The 16,080-nt window shown below is 47.9% G+C and overlaps 1 protein-coding gene and 1 pseudogene across 3 annotated transcripts in view; one reads left to right on the top strand and one right to left on the bottom strand.

Moving 5' to 3' along the window:
• ACSM1 (acyl-CoA synthetase medium-chain family member 1) overlaps positions 1-558 on the top strand; it is a 42,250-nt gene extending 41,692 nt beyond the window's left edge. For all 3 annotated transcript variants that reach the window (XM_012647489.1, XM_012647488.1, XM_012647490.1), the window contains one exon: positions 215-558. In XM_012647489.1, coding sequence (XP_012502943.1) covers positions 215-301 — 87 coding nt within the window. In that variant the 3' untranslated portion in view covers positions 302-558. The remainder of the gene's footprint in view (positions 1-214) is intronic.
• Positions 559-15,636: 15,078 nt separating this feature from the next.
• Positions 15,637-16,080, bottom strand: part of LOC105812984 — a 4,722-nt pseudogene continuing 4,278 nt past the window's right edge.

The raw sequence follows: 16,080 nt of genomic DNA, 5'->3' as shown, positions 1-16,080 counted from the left end.
CTCCCTTCTACTCCCATCTCATGGGGCAAAACAAGTCACATGGCCACATCCAACTTCGGGGTTCAGGAATTGAACCCGAAATACTCAATGGACCCCACTAAGGCCACCGCATGATGGCCTCCTGTCGGGGGGACTGTGGAGGGGCCAGGGAGGGTGGGGAATTGGTAGGAAACGACAGCAGGACTGAGCCCGGATTTGCTTTGTCCTCAACCAGGTGGAGTTTGTCCCAGAGCTGCCCAAAACTGTCACGGGCAAGATTAGACGGAGTGAACTGCGGAGAAAGGAGTTTGGTTTGATGTAACCAGCAATAGACCCGGAACCCACTGTGCACACGGCGCAAACTCCTGGCCGCCTCGGTTTCCTCGCTGTGGTGGGGGTGAGGAAGGCGTCTCGAGAGGGTTGCTTTGGAAGGGTGTCAGGACAGCCAAGACTCCAACATTTTTGTTCATTTAAGCTAAATTCAGTTGCTATCCATCTTCCAAGTCCTGTGTTCCTTTAGGGATGCCCAGGTGAGCACTCGGGTCGGGGCTGCGGTTGCAGGTAATAAAATACTGATGTCAGCGACCCGCCCTGCTGTGCCTTTGTGCTGCGGCTGCCATGGTGAACACCCCTCTGTGATGCTGCAGCATCCCAGCGCCCCCAGGGCCGGATCCTCCCTCCTGGCCCCACACCCATTCGAAAGCCACAACGCGGGTGCAGGAGGAACACGCCACCAGGCCCCGGGCACCTGCCCCTGCCCTGGGGGGAGGCCCCGGGGGCCATGGCAGGGGTGGCCCAGGGTGGTCAGCGGTGGCCTGGGGACCACACTTGCCGGGCAGAGCACACCCCACCCCCACGCCCAATGTGTCCTCTGCCTTGTGTCCCCCAGTAGTGCTGCTGCCCCTCATGCTGCACCCGTCACCCACGTGTGAACGAGCGAGGGGCCAGGAGCCCCATTCCCCAGCTTTCCCCCACAGGCACCACATGCTCACGCCTTCCCAGGGACCCAGCAGCTCTGTCCTGCAGCTGGTTTAGGGGCTCCACTCACCCGCTCTCCCAGGGCCCAGGACTCGCTCCATTCCAGGGTCCTGCCCAGACACCTCCTTTCTTTCAGTAAAACCCCCTGCAGGAAAGCAAAGCCTCCCACCACCCTGGCCTGTGTCCTGTGAACTGACCCTTCGTTCCGTGCCCCTGGGGACCCAGATGGGACCACAGGGACCCCCAGGGGCTGGGAGGAGCAGGGGCAGAAGGGGCCCAGCCTGGGGGTGGGAGAGGCACGCGTTCTCCCCCGCTTACCCACCCTGGGAGTCACCATGGAGAGTCTGCTCTGTGGCTGCAGGTTGCCGAGGTGCACAGACACACCCAATCACAGGGAAAGGAAAGGACACCACAAGTTCAGAGACGCGCAGGCACAGGACCACCCCAGGGTCACTGGGGATCGCAGGTGTGTGGCTCATGGACAGGCTCACAGAGACCCACGCTGCGGACACACCCAGTGACACCCCCAGGAGAACATGTACACACAGATACACTCAGGGCTGAGTGACACAGCCCCTCAGGGCAGACCCCCCCACACAACGGACACACAGACACAGAAGGACCGACACATATATACTCACATACCCAGAGACACACCAGCACACACCTACAGGCAGAGACACAAACACAGAACACACAGACACCAAGACAAACACCAACACACAGGTATGATCAGAGCACCCAGTTGAGTAGCAAATTCACACACACACAACCAACACACACACACCAAACAGAGACCAACACAGACACTCCCACAGGGACACATACGTCAATAGTCACACACATTATGCAGTCACAGATTTACACAACTGACACACATTCAGGGACACAGACACGCACATGCACAGAGACACACAGACAAAAACACAGAAACACACAGAGAGGGTTGCACAGCAGAAAACTCACACCCACAAGTGACATGCTCACAGACACAGACACTCAGAGGCCCAGTCGCATACACGCAGATCTACACAACCACAAGCACACACACACACTCCCCGACAGCCCTGGCACCCCGGGGGGCACTCCATGGGCACTCGGGGAGAGCAGAGCCTGGCATGACCTGCCCCAGCCGAGCTGCCGTGGAAGGGGAGCTTCCCAGGTTCCAAACGCAGTGCTGGGCGCCTGCCCCTTCCAGGGCCTTGCGGAGGGCTGTGCCTAGGCCTGAGATGCCAGAAAGTGGCCAGGGAAGGGGGGCCCTGGGGACGGGCACAGGGCTGGGACTGGGACCCCGCCAGGGCATGGTAGAGTGGGGGGTGTTGCATGGGGCTCAGCAGATCTAGAGGTCAGGACAGGGAGAGACAGAGAGAGGTGATCCCAGGCCCTCCCCATGCCAGAGTGGGCTGGCGCCCTCTGCCCCACATACTGGTATTGTCAGGAAGGTAGGGTGATACTATGTCATCATCATAGCAGTGACTGACCACTCACCCGCACAGGGAGGGGCTGGGCTGGGAATGCGGCCCCCTGGCTGGGTGTCATCTGAGCACAGCCCACCCGAGCAAAGCTGGGCAAAGCCTCTCTCTGGCCCCACCTCCCTCAGGAGTCTCCAGACCACAGCTTCCCCTCTGCCATCACCCCCTCCCACACCCAAGTCCCCCAGACCCTATCTCTGCCTGGGTACAGCCCCTCCCCGACCACTGTGCACCTGCCTCCCCAGCTGTGTAAGCGGACAGCCATGGTGCCTCAGGGTCCCAGGAGGTGACCCACAGGAAGTAAAGTGCTTAGCATAGATGGGAACAGGAGAACAGGAGGGGCTATCCCCGATCATCTTTTTTTCTTTTTTTTTTGGAGACAGAGTCTCACTGTGTTGCCCAGGCTAGAGTGCCATGGTGTCAGCCTAGCTCACAGCAGCCTCAAACTCCTGGGCTCGAGCAATCCTTCTGCCTCAGCCTCCTGAGTAGCTGGGACTACAGGCCCACGCCACCACACCCAGCTGATTTTTTCTATTTTTAGTAGAGACAGGGTCTCGCTCTTGCTAAGGCTGGTCTCGAATTCCTGAGCTCAATCAATCCTCCTGCCCCAGTCTCCCAGAGTGCTAGGATTACAGGCGTGAGCCACTGTGCCCGGCCTGTCTTGTTCATCTTTACTGCCTTTTTTATCTTATTTTATTTTATTTAGGGACAAGGATCTTGCTATGTTGCCAAGGCTGGCCTCCAACTCCCAGGCTAAAGCGTTCCTCCAAGTAGCTGGGATTACAGGTGCAAAACGCCATGCTGGGCTCATTACTGCTCTTAACAGCCCTGGACCCACCAAGGTGTCAGTTCTAGTAGTAAAAACACCGCTGGGAGGTGACGATGAACACGTGCACAGGTGCTCAACAGACCACGTCCTCCTGTCCTCATGACAGTCTGTGCAGCAGACATTGGCATTCCCATGGTAGGGAAGGACAGCAGCCCATGGTCACCCAGCTGGTCAGCCCCCTGGCCCTGCAAAGGACTCCTGGCCCTGCCTCCAGGAGCCACAAAGGCCCCCCATTGGGTGGGAGCCAGACACTGGCTTTGGGGAGCACTTCCTGAGCTACGGAATGACCTCCCCTGTTTGAAGCCCCAAACTGTGCACTTCTTCCTTTCCCTGTCTCTGCTTGGGCTATAACCAGGGTGACCCCGGCAACACTTCATGGAAACCACGGGTCTCTGTCCCATTCACTTTTGGACTAATCTGACTTCAATCCCTCCTATACCTGGTCTCTTTATATGACCGGGATAACCCTATTCTGGGGTCCTTTATGCAGGCAACAGCATCTAAGGAGAATGTGATACTATAATACCATTCTTTCGTTATAGTTCTGTTTTGCTTATTTTTCAGGGTTTCTTTGTACTTGTGCTAAAAGACATTTGTTTTCCACTTACAGCAGTGATATAATGTTTCATATGTACAACACAGTTATGTAAGAATAAAGAGCAATGGGGTACACAGCAGTGATTTTAAGCTGTCAGGGGCCTGAATGAATTTGGGAACATTCTGTGCAATCAGGCAGAATAAAACCTTTAGGAGGTTCAGCTAAGGATGGGGCCCGGGAAGGATGGTCATCGGTGGGGGTTTGTCCTGGTCACCTGGGCCCCTGGGCCCTGCTCACCAGTGGGGCACTGCCCACCCATCACTCCTGCTGCTGCCAAGCCCTCTGGATATTGTCCCCAGATCCCCCAGGATAGAAGCTGATGAACTTTGTCTCTTAAAAGGATCCCTGGAGATCCTTGGGAAGTGAACTGTCAAAGTCAGCTTAGTTTTTCCCCCATTTGGCTTCAAAATTTAAAGTCCAGGCTCACAGGCAGTAAGGTGACATAGATAAATGGCAAACCCACCCCTGTTTCAGATGCTCACATGTCTAGGTTAGTTAGGGGTGATGTGAGACCACACAATCTTGCTACACAAAGTGGAATTCCCACCCCAGAAGAAGACATTTTATTACCATATTATCATGTCATTCAGATCAAATATATTGTTTTCTTTTGGATTTTTTTCTTACATTTATATTTTACTCAAAAGATACTTCTGAATTTCCAACCCAACGGGAATTTTTAGGTAGCTTTTTATTATTGACTTCTAGCACAATTACATTATCAGAAACATGCAGTGTGATTTATTCCTCTGAAATGTGTTGAAATTTGCTTTAGGAACCAAAAAATAGAGTTAATTTTTGTAAATGTACCATGTGTGCTTAAAATTACAGTATCTGCTACAGTTGTTCCATTAAAAGGATGTTAGATAGATAATAAATAAATATGGTTGAGGTGGTTTTCTATTTGAATCTTCTACATCTCAGGGGTGTTTTGTCGCTTACGACATGAGTTGTTGAGAGAGGGGTGTGACACCTGCCACTCTGCGTGTGTGTCGGATCCTTCCTGAGATTCTGTCATCATTTGCTCTCTATGTTTTGCAGCCCAGACTGACCAGGGGAACCCTTGGGAGTTCGAGAAGGAAGGAAAGGCCCAGAAGCCAGGACAGGGGAGCTAGGTTGGGGAGGATGAGAGGTCAGAAGGTCAGAGAAGGTTGCAGAGAGGACCTGTTAGCACCTGGTGAGGTTCAAGCAGGGTAGGGGGTGACCTCAGAAAGAGGTGAAGTGGCAAGGGGGTGTCCACAGTGATGCACCAGGGGCAGACAGGTGATTGGTCCACAGGGAATATAAAGCACCTGGTTGCTAGAGCAGGGACCACACGGGAGTAAGGTTTGAAGGGTAGCAGAGCTCCGTGCCCCTCCAAATTATCCTGAGTGTCCCACTCACTTGCCCCTCTCAAACTGCTGATCAGCTGACCTGCTCACACCCTGACCTGTTGCTAAGCCCTCATCCCACACCTTGAGAACTTGGTTTGACCCAGATACTTCCCCAGACACCCACTTCTCCTCCACCTGCCAGGTGCCCAACACCCCCCTTTCCTCCACTCTGTCCCCTCCCCCGCTTCCCAATTGCAGCTCCACCCCCATTCTGAGCCCCCATCAGTCCCCCCCACCCCCTGACCCACCCTGCCTCCTCCTGGCAATCTCAGGGTGCCCTGAGAGGACCTGGACATGGAGGTGAAGAGGCTGATATTCTGGCCCCTCCTGCTCACCACTATCTGTAACCTGTCTGCGAAGGTGAGTAAACACTGGACACGCCGTGGTCTCTCCCTTTATATTAGGCTGTGTCACACTGTGGTTTACATAACAGCGTTTCCCGGGGACTATCATGGGAGCTCATCCTCCCTGCAGACCAAGGACCTCAGCGAGGGTGTCTTGAGCAGCCTGACCGCTCTGCCCACACCTGTGCACATCAAGGTGGGCTGGTCCAAACACAGGAAAGGATGACAGCCTGGAACATGGACATAGTGACTGTGCATTGTCATAAAGGAAGGATTTGGGAATACACTAAAAGCCACTGAACTGTGGGATTTATTGGTGAGAATTGTATGGTATGTGACTACATCTCAATAAAGTTGTTTCAGAAAATATAAGTAACTCTTTCTTAACAGGCTTCATGGGCATTTGACGCCCTGTGTGAGATCCTCCTCAACTCCTGCAAGTTTCGGTGCTATCCCATGTGCAGTTGCTTCCCTACGAGTCCATCATTCATGTTTGGAAGCTTGGCAGCCCTGGGAACAGTGCTACGCACCGAATCATTGGTGTTAGTTCTAGTCTATTGAAAGTGAAATGGCACTTGTGCTTTGTGCTGTCTGGTTTGTTGACTTGTAGAAACTTGAGTCATTCCCTCCTTGTGCTCTTGAAAGTTGTCCGTAGGGACTCTGGGTCCAACCAGTTTGATGGGGCCCCTGAGAAGCCCAACAGATGTGAAAATCAACGGCTGCACCCTGCTGGGATGTGTAAAATGGGGAAGTAACTAGGAGTGACAGGACCAGGAAGTGAAGAAGCTACCGTTCTTTATCTTGTAAAATGTGTCATGTGCAGATTGTTGATTTACCCAAAACAGAAAGGGCCTTTAGGTATTTATGATCGTCCAAATATGAAGATATAATAGGTTTCTACTTCTAAACTTTTCACTCTCCCATTATAAAATCACACCCCTATACCCGGGGCCCAGAGCGAGGCGGGGGATAGAGGAGACCGAGAACATGCTGTGGAGATGAGATTTGTTGTGATGGGCAGCACCACATTCTCAGAGAGGGATCTAGAAAGTCCGGCAATGGGGAACACCCATCCCACTGAGGCAGAATCATTCCCCATGAAGACCTCCAAGCTAAGAAGGATCTACTCTGCTTCTTTTGAGTCTACTAAGGAGGACATGTTTTGATAATCTGAGATTGGAGGGAGGAGGGGACGGGTATTTGTATACACAAGGAGTGCAATGCGCACTACCCGAAGGATGGACGTATTTGAAACACGGACTTCAGTGGGGGGGGAACCAAGGGCAACACACGTAACCAAAACATATGTACACCCATAATTTGCTGAAATAAAAAAAAAATAAAAATTTCCCTTAATTCAAAGCATTCAGCCTGTGAAAGTGCCATATTTTGGGATAACATTTGGAAACAGCAGGTATCAGTGCTCTTTCCACTTTGGTTTAACTTTAAATTCCTTCCACCTCTCACAGTTGAGTTATTTTGCTCCCTGATCTTTCACCAAGTATTCTAGTTCACATGTTCTATGAACTGCCCACATTCAAAGCAAGCTTCATATATGTAATGCACCACTTTCTTTCTCTCAGGAGTTACACACCTGAAGATAGGTTGTTTCTAGCACTATAAACAGTATTTTTGGATTCTGATTTTTTATTCCATATTTATGTAGATCAATGAATCAAAGAAATGGCTTTGAGGCAGGAGGAAGAGGGGAAAAAAAATTCTTTTCAATACTCCACTTAAATTTAAGGTAAAACCCACTGTTTTTGCCTGGATTACATTCTAAAAACAAAGGGAAAAGTAACACATGATTGTAGATGGATCCATTTTTTTTTGAAGGATCATATCAAAACATGTGAGGGAACTGATAAAATTGCAAATGAAATGATTCCAACTACACGTGCTTAGGTTTCAATTGGAGAGAGGTCAGAAAGTCAAAAATGCAAACTTGGTAAGAACTTGGCAGCTAAGTGTGACCGTAATTGGGCTTTTGAGACTTTTTGTCCATTGGGTGAGTGGAGCTCTACATTTTCTCTTGCTCTTCCCCATAGTAAAAGTGGGGGTGTCTGGGGATTGAACCCTTTTGTGAACAATGATCTGGAATTGCATTACCGATAACACGACTTTTTATATTCAAGCGAGTAAGAACTGTATTTTATTTGTATAACCTGGGTAATCATGACATCATGTAGCACTCCCTGAACTGAGGAAATATACAGGACATGAAGGAGGACATCTAGCCAAGGTGAACAGTCCCTATTCCTCTTAGTGCTGAAGAAAGGATTTTCAGCGGGAATTTGTGGAAGTTTTTTTACTAGATGTTTCATTTGTAAAATATTCCATTAAGAAAAGTTCAGTTGACCTGTTTGATTTGAACAACTTTCCACCTTTTTCGCTTTCCCCTTATCATCCCAGTCACCCACTCCGTCCTCTGGCAGCAGGAAGGTGGTGGGTACCACCAAATATTCATGCCTCATGGTGTGTCTTTGCTCCTCATTTCCTTATGTACTTGACATTTCTCCTCGCCCCAAACTAGATCAACCAATTTCCCATGAAACACAGCAGTAACGGTAGGATACATGTGGTCGCCGTTTCATCTTTTTAGCAGATCACCCAGGGTTTCTATCGAAATCCTAGTGCAAGTTCTGCTTCTATCCTACGAGCAGATACTGGAAAAAGAACATTCTGCAAAGAGGTTGAATGTGTTACTTCAGTGAACACATCGGATATTTCTGAGGTAAATGACCTGTATTCGCTAAGGGACTTTCATTGTGTATCTTAGCTTTGATAAGGAACAAATCGTTCAGGTCCTAGGGCCGGGTACAGTGGCTCATGCCTGTAATCCTAGCACTTCTGGGAGGCCAAGGCGGGAGAATCCCTTGAGCTCAGGAGTTCAAGACCAGCCTGAGCAAGAGTGAGACCCTGACTCTTAAAAAAAAAAAAAATATTTCAGTTCATAAAAGATCACAATAATATGTGCTCTTTTAATAATATGGGATTTTCATCCCTGGGAATTTAGTCATTAGTGAGAGTGTTCTGCATTATGTTCAAACTCCCCCTAATGAAGCTGGTGTCAGGGAAGGGAAAGTGAAATCTGGAGGAGGCAGCTACAGCAGGAAAATGCACAGCCAAATGGCAAGGAGGAGCGGGTGACAAAACTTACACCCACAGATTACATAACTCGGAGAACTGATCATAATTCCTTCCTTTCTAATTACAAAAGTTTTTTCACTGCAGTAGAATATTCATCACACAATAATAACCATCCTAACCGCGTTCGAGTGGACAGTTCAGTAGTGTTAAGTAAATTCACGTTGCTGTGCAACCATTACTTCTTAAATGACTTTTCTCAAATCTGTCTTAAAGTCAGGATACGCAAAGGACAAATTGGAGGAGTCAAACCCGAGAGCCTGGAGGTCTAATAAGTGTCACCTGGAAGGCATGCTGCTTGTCCGGAGGAAGTCCCCAGAGAGGGGAAACGAGTTCTCCCTGGGAGGTGAAGAAGGGCTTCCTGCCTTCAGGATTCTCACCTCCCTTCTCCACCCCAACCGAGTTTTCAGGTCCTCCTGCACTCGCACAAAGACATCTGTTTTGTCCATTCTGGGAGTGAAAAAGAACCTGGAAGACAACATGAGAGCAACTGGGAGGCTAAATTCAGCTTGCCTGAGACAAAAGTAGAAAATACGAAGTGTTTGCAGCAGAGGAGTAGGATGTCCACGTGTTCCGACACCAGTACTGTTCGTGGTGTGAACGACGTGTGGATCCACACAGACAGCTGCGGTTGTCTTTAGAATGGTTTCTGCAGCTTTTGTGGCTAATTCAGTCGGTAAAGAATTGTGCTTGTCAACCCTGCCTTGATTTATGCGAAATGCATGTTTTTCTTTCTCTTCATGCACTCTCCTTTGTAGTTTATTTGGGGCTACAGGAGGTAGTGACAGCAACATTGCGTAACTTCAATACTTGGATCCGTTTATATAATCCTTTAGGTTTCCATCATGTCCCAGTGTATTGTCCTTTGAAATGTGTAGCCGTTTTTTATTAAATGCAAGACACTGGGTAAAAAATATTTTGACAAAAATTGAGACCTAGTATGATGTTACCCTGCTGCAGAGACGATGGGGGTTTACTTACAGCAGGTTGTCAGGGTGGCTGGCAGCACTGGGTCCCCTTAACCCCGCTGGCAATGAGATCACTCACGGCTGACTCAGTCCCAACAAAGGCCGCTGTGTTTCCTGCCCACCTTCATTCCTAGGGCACAGCTCTTCTGTTCCCAACCAAAGCCAGTGGACTTCAGTGGGGGTCCCTGTTTTACCAGACCCTGAACTCCGCTCAGTTTCCTTCTACAGCTGTGCACGTGTCTGAAAGGGGCTCAGGTTCTTCGCATCTCAGTGGTCTCTTCTGGGAGTCATTGATGAAACTAGTGGAAATTGACCCCAAACACCAGGCTGAACTCAGGCCTCCTTCTCCCTCTTTGCCTCATGTTTCTGTACAGCCATGGAATTTCGTGCATTTCATCAAATCTGATGCATTCCAGCCACGTGTTTCCTACTGTTCTCAGGGGAGGTCAGGGGCCACAGATCCACTCATCCTATTCCGCAGCAGAACCCTTCCCCAGCTTCCCTCAACACTCAGGTTCTCTGTTATTTCTTCCCACGTGCACGGCAGGGGCAGCCATGTCCTCACTGGCTGCTCCTTTGCATAAAGCCGTGAGCTCCTTTAGGTCGGGCACAGTTCCCTGCTCCCGTTTGTGTCCACAGCAGCTTGCACTGCGCCCACTGCATTCCAGCCACTGCAGAAACCATTTGCTGAGGCATTTCCTGGGTAGCCACAAACACATGCATTAACTTTCTCTTGTAACTGCTGTTTTTCCTGTTCCCTAGAGTTCTTTCCATTTTATGCATCCTCCATGTTAAATTAACCGTCAAATGACATCCTTTGAATTAGAATCATGAATGAAGTAGTCTGAGAGCAGCACAGCAAGTCTAGCTTTGAGGTCATCGCTGTTTTCTGCCTCCACTTTATACGAACTCAACCTTGTGCTGATGAACACCAAGCGGGATGGTTTTCCACTTTGCCATCTGTTTGCAGGGAAAACACCTGACTGTGGAGCCTTTCAGGTCATTTTCAGTTCAGTACATGTGGCCGGCACTAAGACTGGTCTTTTCCCTCAACCAGGACCCTAGAAGTAGGTGATAAGAGTTCCAGTCCTGAATCAGAGAAATGTCCCGTAGTGAACTGCAGGACTGATGTCTCCATGTCCCGCAGGGATCTCTCTGAGGCTGACTGTCTGGGTCCTGGCTCAGCCTTGGACTGAGAATCGGGTCTCCCCATGGAAGGGGGCAAAAAAAGAACCAAGCCCCGCCCCAACCCGGGGGGGCCAAGTGGGAAGAAGTGGGCAAAATCGGGTCCAAAAAGCAAAGAAAAGAAATGGCAACAACCCAAAAAAGGGAACGAACCCAAAAGGGCAAAACCAGCAAGGCAAACAGGCCTTTAAAAATCCCTTAACTTTTTTAAATGTATAAGAGTAGAGAGCTAAGACTAGGAGCTCAGAATTAGAGAGAACTTGCCAGAGGGCCAGAACTTGATTTTCCTTTGTCCCTAAGCGGAGGCTTCAATTCTCCCTCTGATTGTGATCATCAGTCTGCACATTGAGGGAAGGTGACAGGGAACCTCTGAGTCCCAGCCTTCACTCGCTGGGAGGGAAGAAGGAGAGAATTCCACACGGGCTACTGGATAATGCGCATTTCTCTCCCATCTCAGAAAACTGAGAACAAACCAACTTCAGCTGGCAGAAAGGCAGAGGAAGCTGTCAGAGGTCAACACGCATGTTAAATTGGCTGCAGAAGAAACAGAGATGTACAAGTGAGTTCAGAGACTGAACACCAGCCTCTCAGGAAACACCTACTGGATTTTTTTGAAGTATTATCCAATGTTTAGACCCAAATAATACAGAAATGTAAATAAACGTCAGAAGACATATACGCAGAGAAACAATTCACATAAGGAAAACAAAGTACCTTAACTTTTACAAATGACTAAATAATGTTAAGTTACTAAACATTTCCTGATCCTCAGTGCTAGCCACCAGGAGTGACAACCTGATTCACACAAACATTTCTAGGGATGATGAAAATTGTCATAATCCTTAGGAGAGCATTCAGCTTTAGGATGAACCACATCCATGAAAATGATCAGGCCATTTTTTAAACCCAGTTGCCACTGCCCTGTGAAATACAGTAAGGACATTAGTATGAGGAGAACACAACTTTATGATAAAAGATACTCAAAGAAGTATAAATTAGGGAAATGCTGAGAACGGGGAAGGATATTATGTCCATTCAGAGCCTCGCAGGCATTAAACAATTGATAAGAAAGCAATATGGCAACAGTTTTGATCCACTTGTACTTTTTTAGAATCATGGGAAATGGATTTTACATGTATGGATAAATTGTGTAAACATACAGATGTGAGGATAACGGGAACATGGCAAATTACTTAAAATCGTAATATTGTGCTTTATCTGATGAAAGCAAATCTACCCCATAGAAAAACCATTCAAGACATGAAAGACCAGCAGCAGGTAGCTGAGGTCAACCACAGACACCAAGTAACGTGTGTTCTGCCTGGCAGTGGCAGGATCCTTCAGCACCTAATGCAGATGATTTAATGGCCCCGAGACACCCTAAACACACGATTTCTATGTGTTGGCTTTTTCAGATGGCCGTCAATGAAAAGAAGGCTGGAGACCACTGGGTTAGGTTTTTTCCTTTCCCTGGTTTTGTGCATAGTCTTCCAGGTCTGCTGTGTTTTTCTTCCACAGCTTAAGACTCAAGCTTTGGAGAGGGAGAAGGTGTGTTACTGAAAACTCAGCCACTTGTCCACGAGGCCAAATCAGAAGAACAAGGACAAGTGGTTTGGGGAGGAAGGAAAGAGAGTTTACTTTGCTGACAAAGGAGGAAATATGGTAGACCTTCATCTCAAAATCTCAAATTTCCCGAACATAGGCAGAAATACAGAGCTCTTAAAGGGAGGGTTCTTGGGTTCAGGCAGTTACTGCGGTTAACTATTCTAATCCTCCCATCTCTGCCAAAGACAAAGTCTGTGAACTCTGCCAACCACCCACCTGGGGGCTGGGTGACCACCTGGGAGTTTTAGCAAAAGACTTAACCTGCCTCAGGGATGCAGGCTGGAATGCAGTTCCCAGGAAGAGTGGGGGAAGTTTTAAGGAGACAGAAAAATGTCTTTGCCATTTTTTTTCTTCAGGCCATTCCCTCTGTCAGAGGTGGAGCAGGCCAGGGAGGCTGCCAGCTTGAGGTGCAGATGAGTGACGGCGATGGACATTTTTAAGATGTTTTTGGTGTTTTAAGAGGAAACTGTCAGTGTCTAGTAAAGCACTGAGTGTTCTAATTCTTATTCAAGTCCATTCTTTCTCTATTTTCAAGACTGGAAATAATGAAAATTCAGAAGTGCCAAGAGACATCCAGGATGGAGACACCTACACCAAGGACACCGGTCACGCAGAACCCCCCACGCCCAGGTAGGAGCTCGCTGTGAAGGCAGCAGCTTAGCTTGTGCTGCACCATCCACACGCTCTGCTGCTCCTTCTGGGGTAACTGTTCTGTCCCCTGGAAACAGTTCCGAGTACTTACTAAAGGTAGTGGGAGTCTCTGAGGGGTGGCAGGACACTTTTGGTCAGGTGCCCCAGGAAGGTGGCACTTGGGTGGGTCCCCTGTGACTGGTGGAGCCCCGGCCTCTCCAGTGACTTTGGACACCCCCCACCCCACACTGACCACATGGTTACTCCCGACTGAAGACACAGCCTAGAAGGAAAGTGGGTCAGCTCTCCCTCCCCCCTCTAGTCCGTGCTGACAGCTTCATTTTCCTTTTATTTGGGAAAGATAACAGCTATAATATTTTAGAATGGGGCTGTATGTGCTGATGACACAGGACATTTTCTTGCTGTGTCTTTCTGGATCAATACTTTACCATGAGGCAGGGGACATTTACTTACTATTTTATGTGTATTCATGGATATTTGGTTAAATAAATGGGTAGACTGACAGAAACTGTTGTCTCTCAATAGTCACACTCTGCTCTCACTCATGGAAATGAAATCCCCAATTCTTAGCTCGGCACGTAGCCTCTCAGAATAAAGATCGCAGTTCCCAGCCTCTTTTGAAGATGGTATAGCCACATACTTAAATTCAGGCCAATGGAACATGAGCAGAGACAGTGCATAAACATTTCTGGTTATTCATTTAGGCTAGAAGAATGTTTTTCCTTTCTGCACTCCCACAACCTACTGGCTAGAATGCGAACGTGGTGTTAACTCATCCCAGAAACACCCTAGAGATGGTGGAGCAAACATATAAAAGAAGCTGGATCCCTGAGACGTGGAGCTGCTAAACCAGGTAAGGTCTGCGTATGCCCAGACTATTAAGTAAGAGAAAGGCATTATTTGGTGTCTCTATTGAAGCAACCAGACCCATATCTAACAAGATTCCACTGTAAGGGATTTGTTCCTATTATAAGGTACTGGGAACAAGCTGATAGGATGTGAACTAGATGATTCATTGGAATATTTTAGTTCTAATGTTATATTATGATATACCTGTATCCTCTCATTGAAACCACTCATTTTGATTTGCTGGAACTTGAATAAGTCAACCCATCCTCCAAAACAGTCATTATATTCTCTCTGCTGTGACTAGAACCAGGGCTGGAAATGGTGATGGAAGAGCACCAATCCCCGCAATGGATAAAGTCATTCATCACGTGGTTATAGAAATAAGATTAAAATACCATGTTTGTGGTATTCCACTCTAGCACAATGCAGACGATGCTAACCCAACATAAGCCGTTGTGCCACCGCTGTGTGTCATAGTCACCATGGGTCACAAACACGCAAATACAAGAGGACCGTCCTACTAGTGGGGCTACGTCTCAACAGTTTGTCCTTCACTCATCTTTCTGCGCGTCATCCTGAGCTAAACCGATTTTAAATGTGTCCGTTTTCAGTAAACCAGTGATGACAATTTATACTAAACAAATTGAACTAGAACCCATTTTAATAGGCTCCAGTTTGAATTTGTTTCTTCATTTTTCATCTTTAATACAAATGCCTGACTGTGCTCAATCCTCCATCTGCACGCATGAAAAACTGGCCAGCCCAACAGTGCATTCATCATTAGCAAATGGAACTTTAAGGAGTCCCTATCATTAAGGTAGTACAGGTATTTATGTTGGAAAACTGACGTGTAGCTTGACCTTTAGGTGACAGGACCACCAACCAGTACATGCTGTGAACTAAAATAAAATCTTAAGGCTCTCCCCACGGGCTGACTGAATGGACCCCCTCTTGGCCAAGGGGATACCCTAAAACTAAGTTACTAGCTATGAAAAGGGAGGTCAGACAAGCCTCATCATGCCCCCTCCCTTCTCGGAGACATCCTATGTAACTCATTGACAGGCCTAAGGCTTTGCAAGACAAACCTGCAGGTCTTCAACTTACACAACAAATATATGGCCCATAGCTTGTCTCTGATTAACAGACTTCCTTAACTTAAAGCATTCCAAGCCTTTAGACAAAGCTTCATTTCTTTAACTAATTACAGGTCAAAGAGTCTTTAAACCCACCTATAACCTGTAAGCCCACCTTTGAGATGGCCCACCTTTTCAGGCCAAACCAATGTATACCTTTCATGCATTGGTTTGTGACTTTACCTGTAATTTCTACCTGCCTGAAATGTATAAAACCAAACTGTAACCCAGCCCTAGCGAGTCCACTTGCTCAAGGCTTCTTGGGCGTGGCTACGGGCAAAACGGTCCTCAAATTTGGCTCAGAATAAACCTCTTCAAATTATTCCACAGAGTTTGGCTTCTTTTCCATTGACATTGCAGATTTTGTGTGTGTTGCCAGAAGGCACGTTTGACATTCAGTTTTGCTCATCTAGAAACAGAATGAATAAATGCACTTTTTTTTTTCTTTTTCTTTTTTTGCAAGAGGTAAATAAAAGATTCAGTTTGATTCTTCTAGAGGGGGAAAAAGGAGTTGAAAGTAGGTCTTCATTTCGCAGGCATCATCTGTGTGAATTCTTTACGGCTAACTTGTCCGTCTCCATCCATACCTGCCTCTCTGATCATTTCATCTACTTTTTCATCTGTTGGTTTTTCTCCTAAGTTTGGCACGACCTGACCTAGCTTCTGCTGCACTGAAGTCACCATGGCGCCATCCTCTTGTCAAAGTCTCTTGATGCCTGGGGATTTCTTCTTCACTGTCTGTATCCGTCATTTTTCTAGCCATCATAGTGAAAACTTCGGGGAAGGCAAGGTGCCATTAGCATGAGCGTCCGCTTCGTTGATCACATCCTGCAATTCAGCTGCCGTTGGGCTCTGACCCAGTGACCTCATGACAGTTGCAAGTTCTTTGGTTGTGATGGTGCCGTCGCTATCTTTATCGAACAGAGAGAAACCTCCTTGAATGCAGCAATCTGCTCTGCCCTCAGCTGA

Source organism: Propithecus coquereli, unplaced genomic scaffold (assembly GCF_000956105.1).
Source record: "Propithecus coquereli isolate 6110/MARCELLA unplaced genomic scaffold, Pcoq_1.0 Scaffold27, whole genome shotgun sequence".
Classification (NCBI taxonomy): Eukaryota; Metazoa; Chordata; class Mammalia; order Primates; family Indriidae; genus Propithecus; species Propithecus coquereli.
This window is presented reverse-complemented; position numbering and strand designations above follow the sequence as displayed.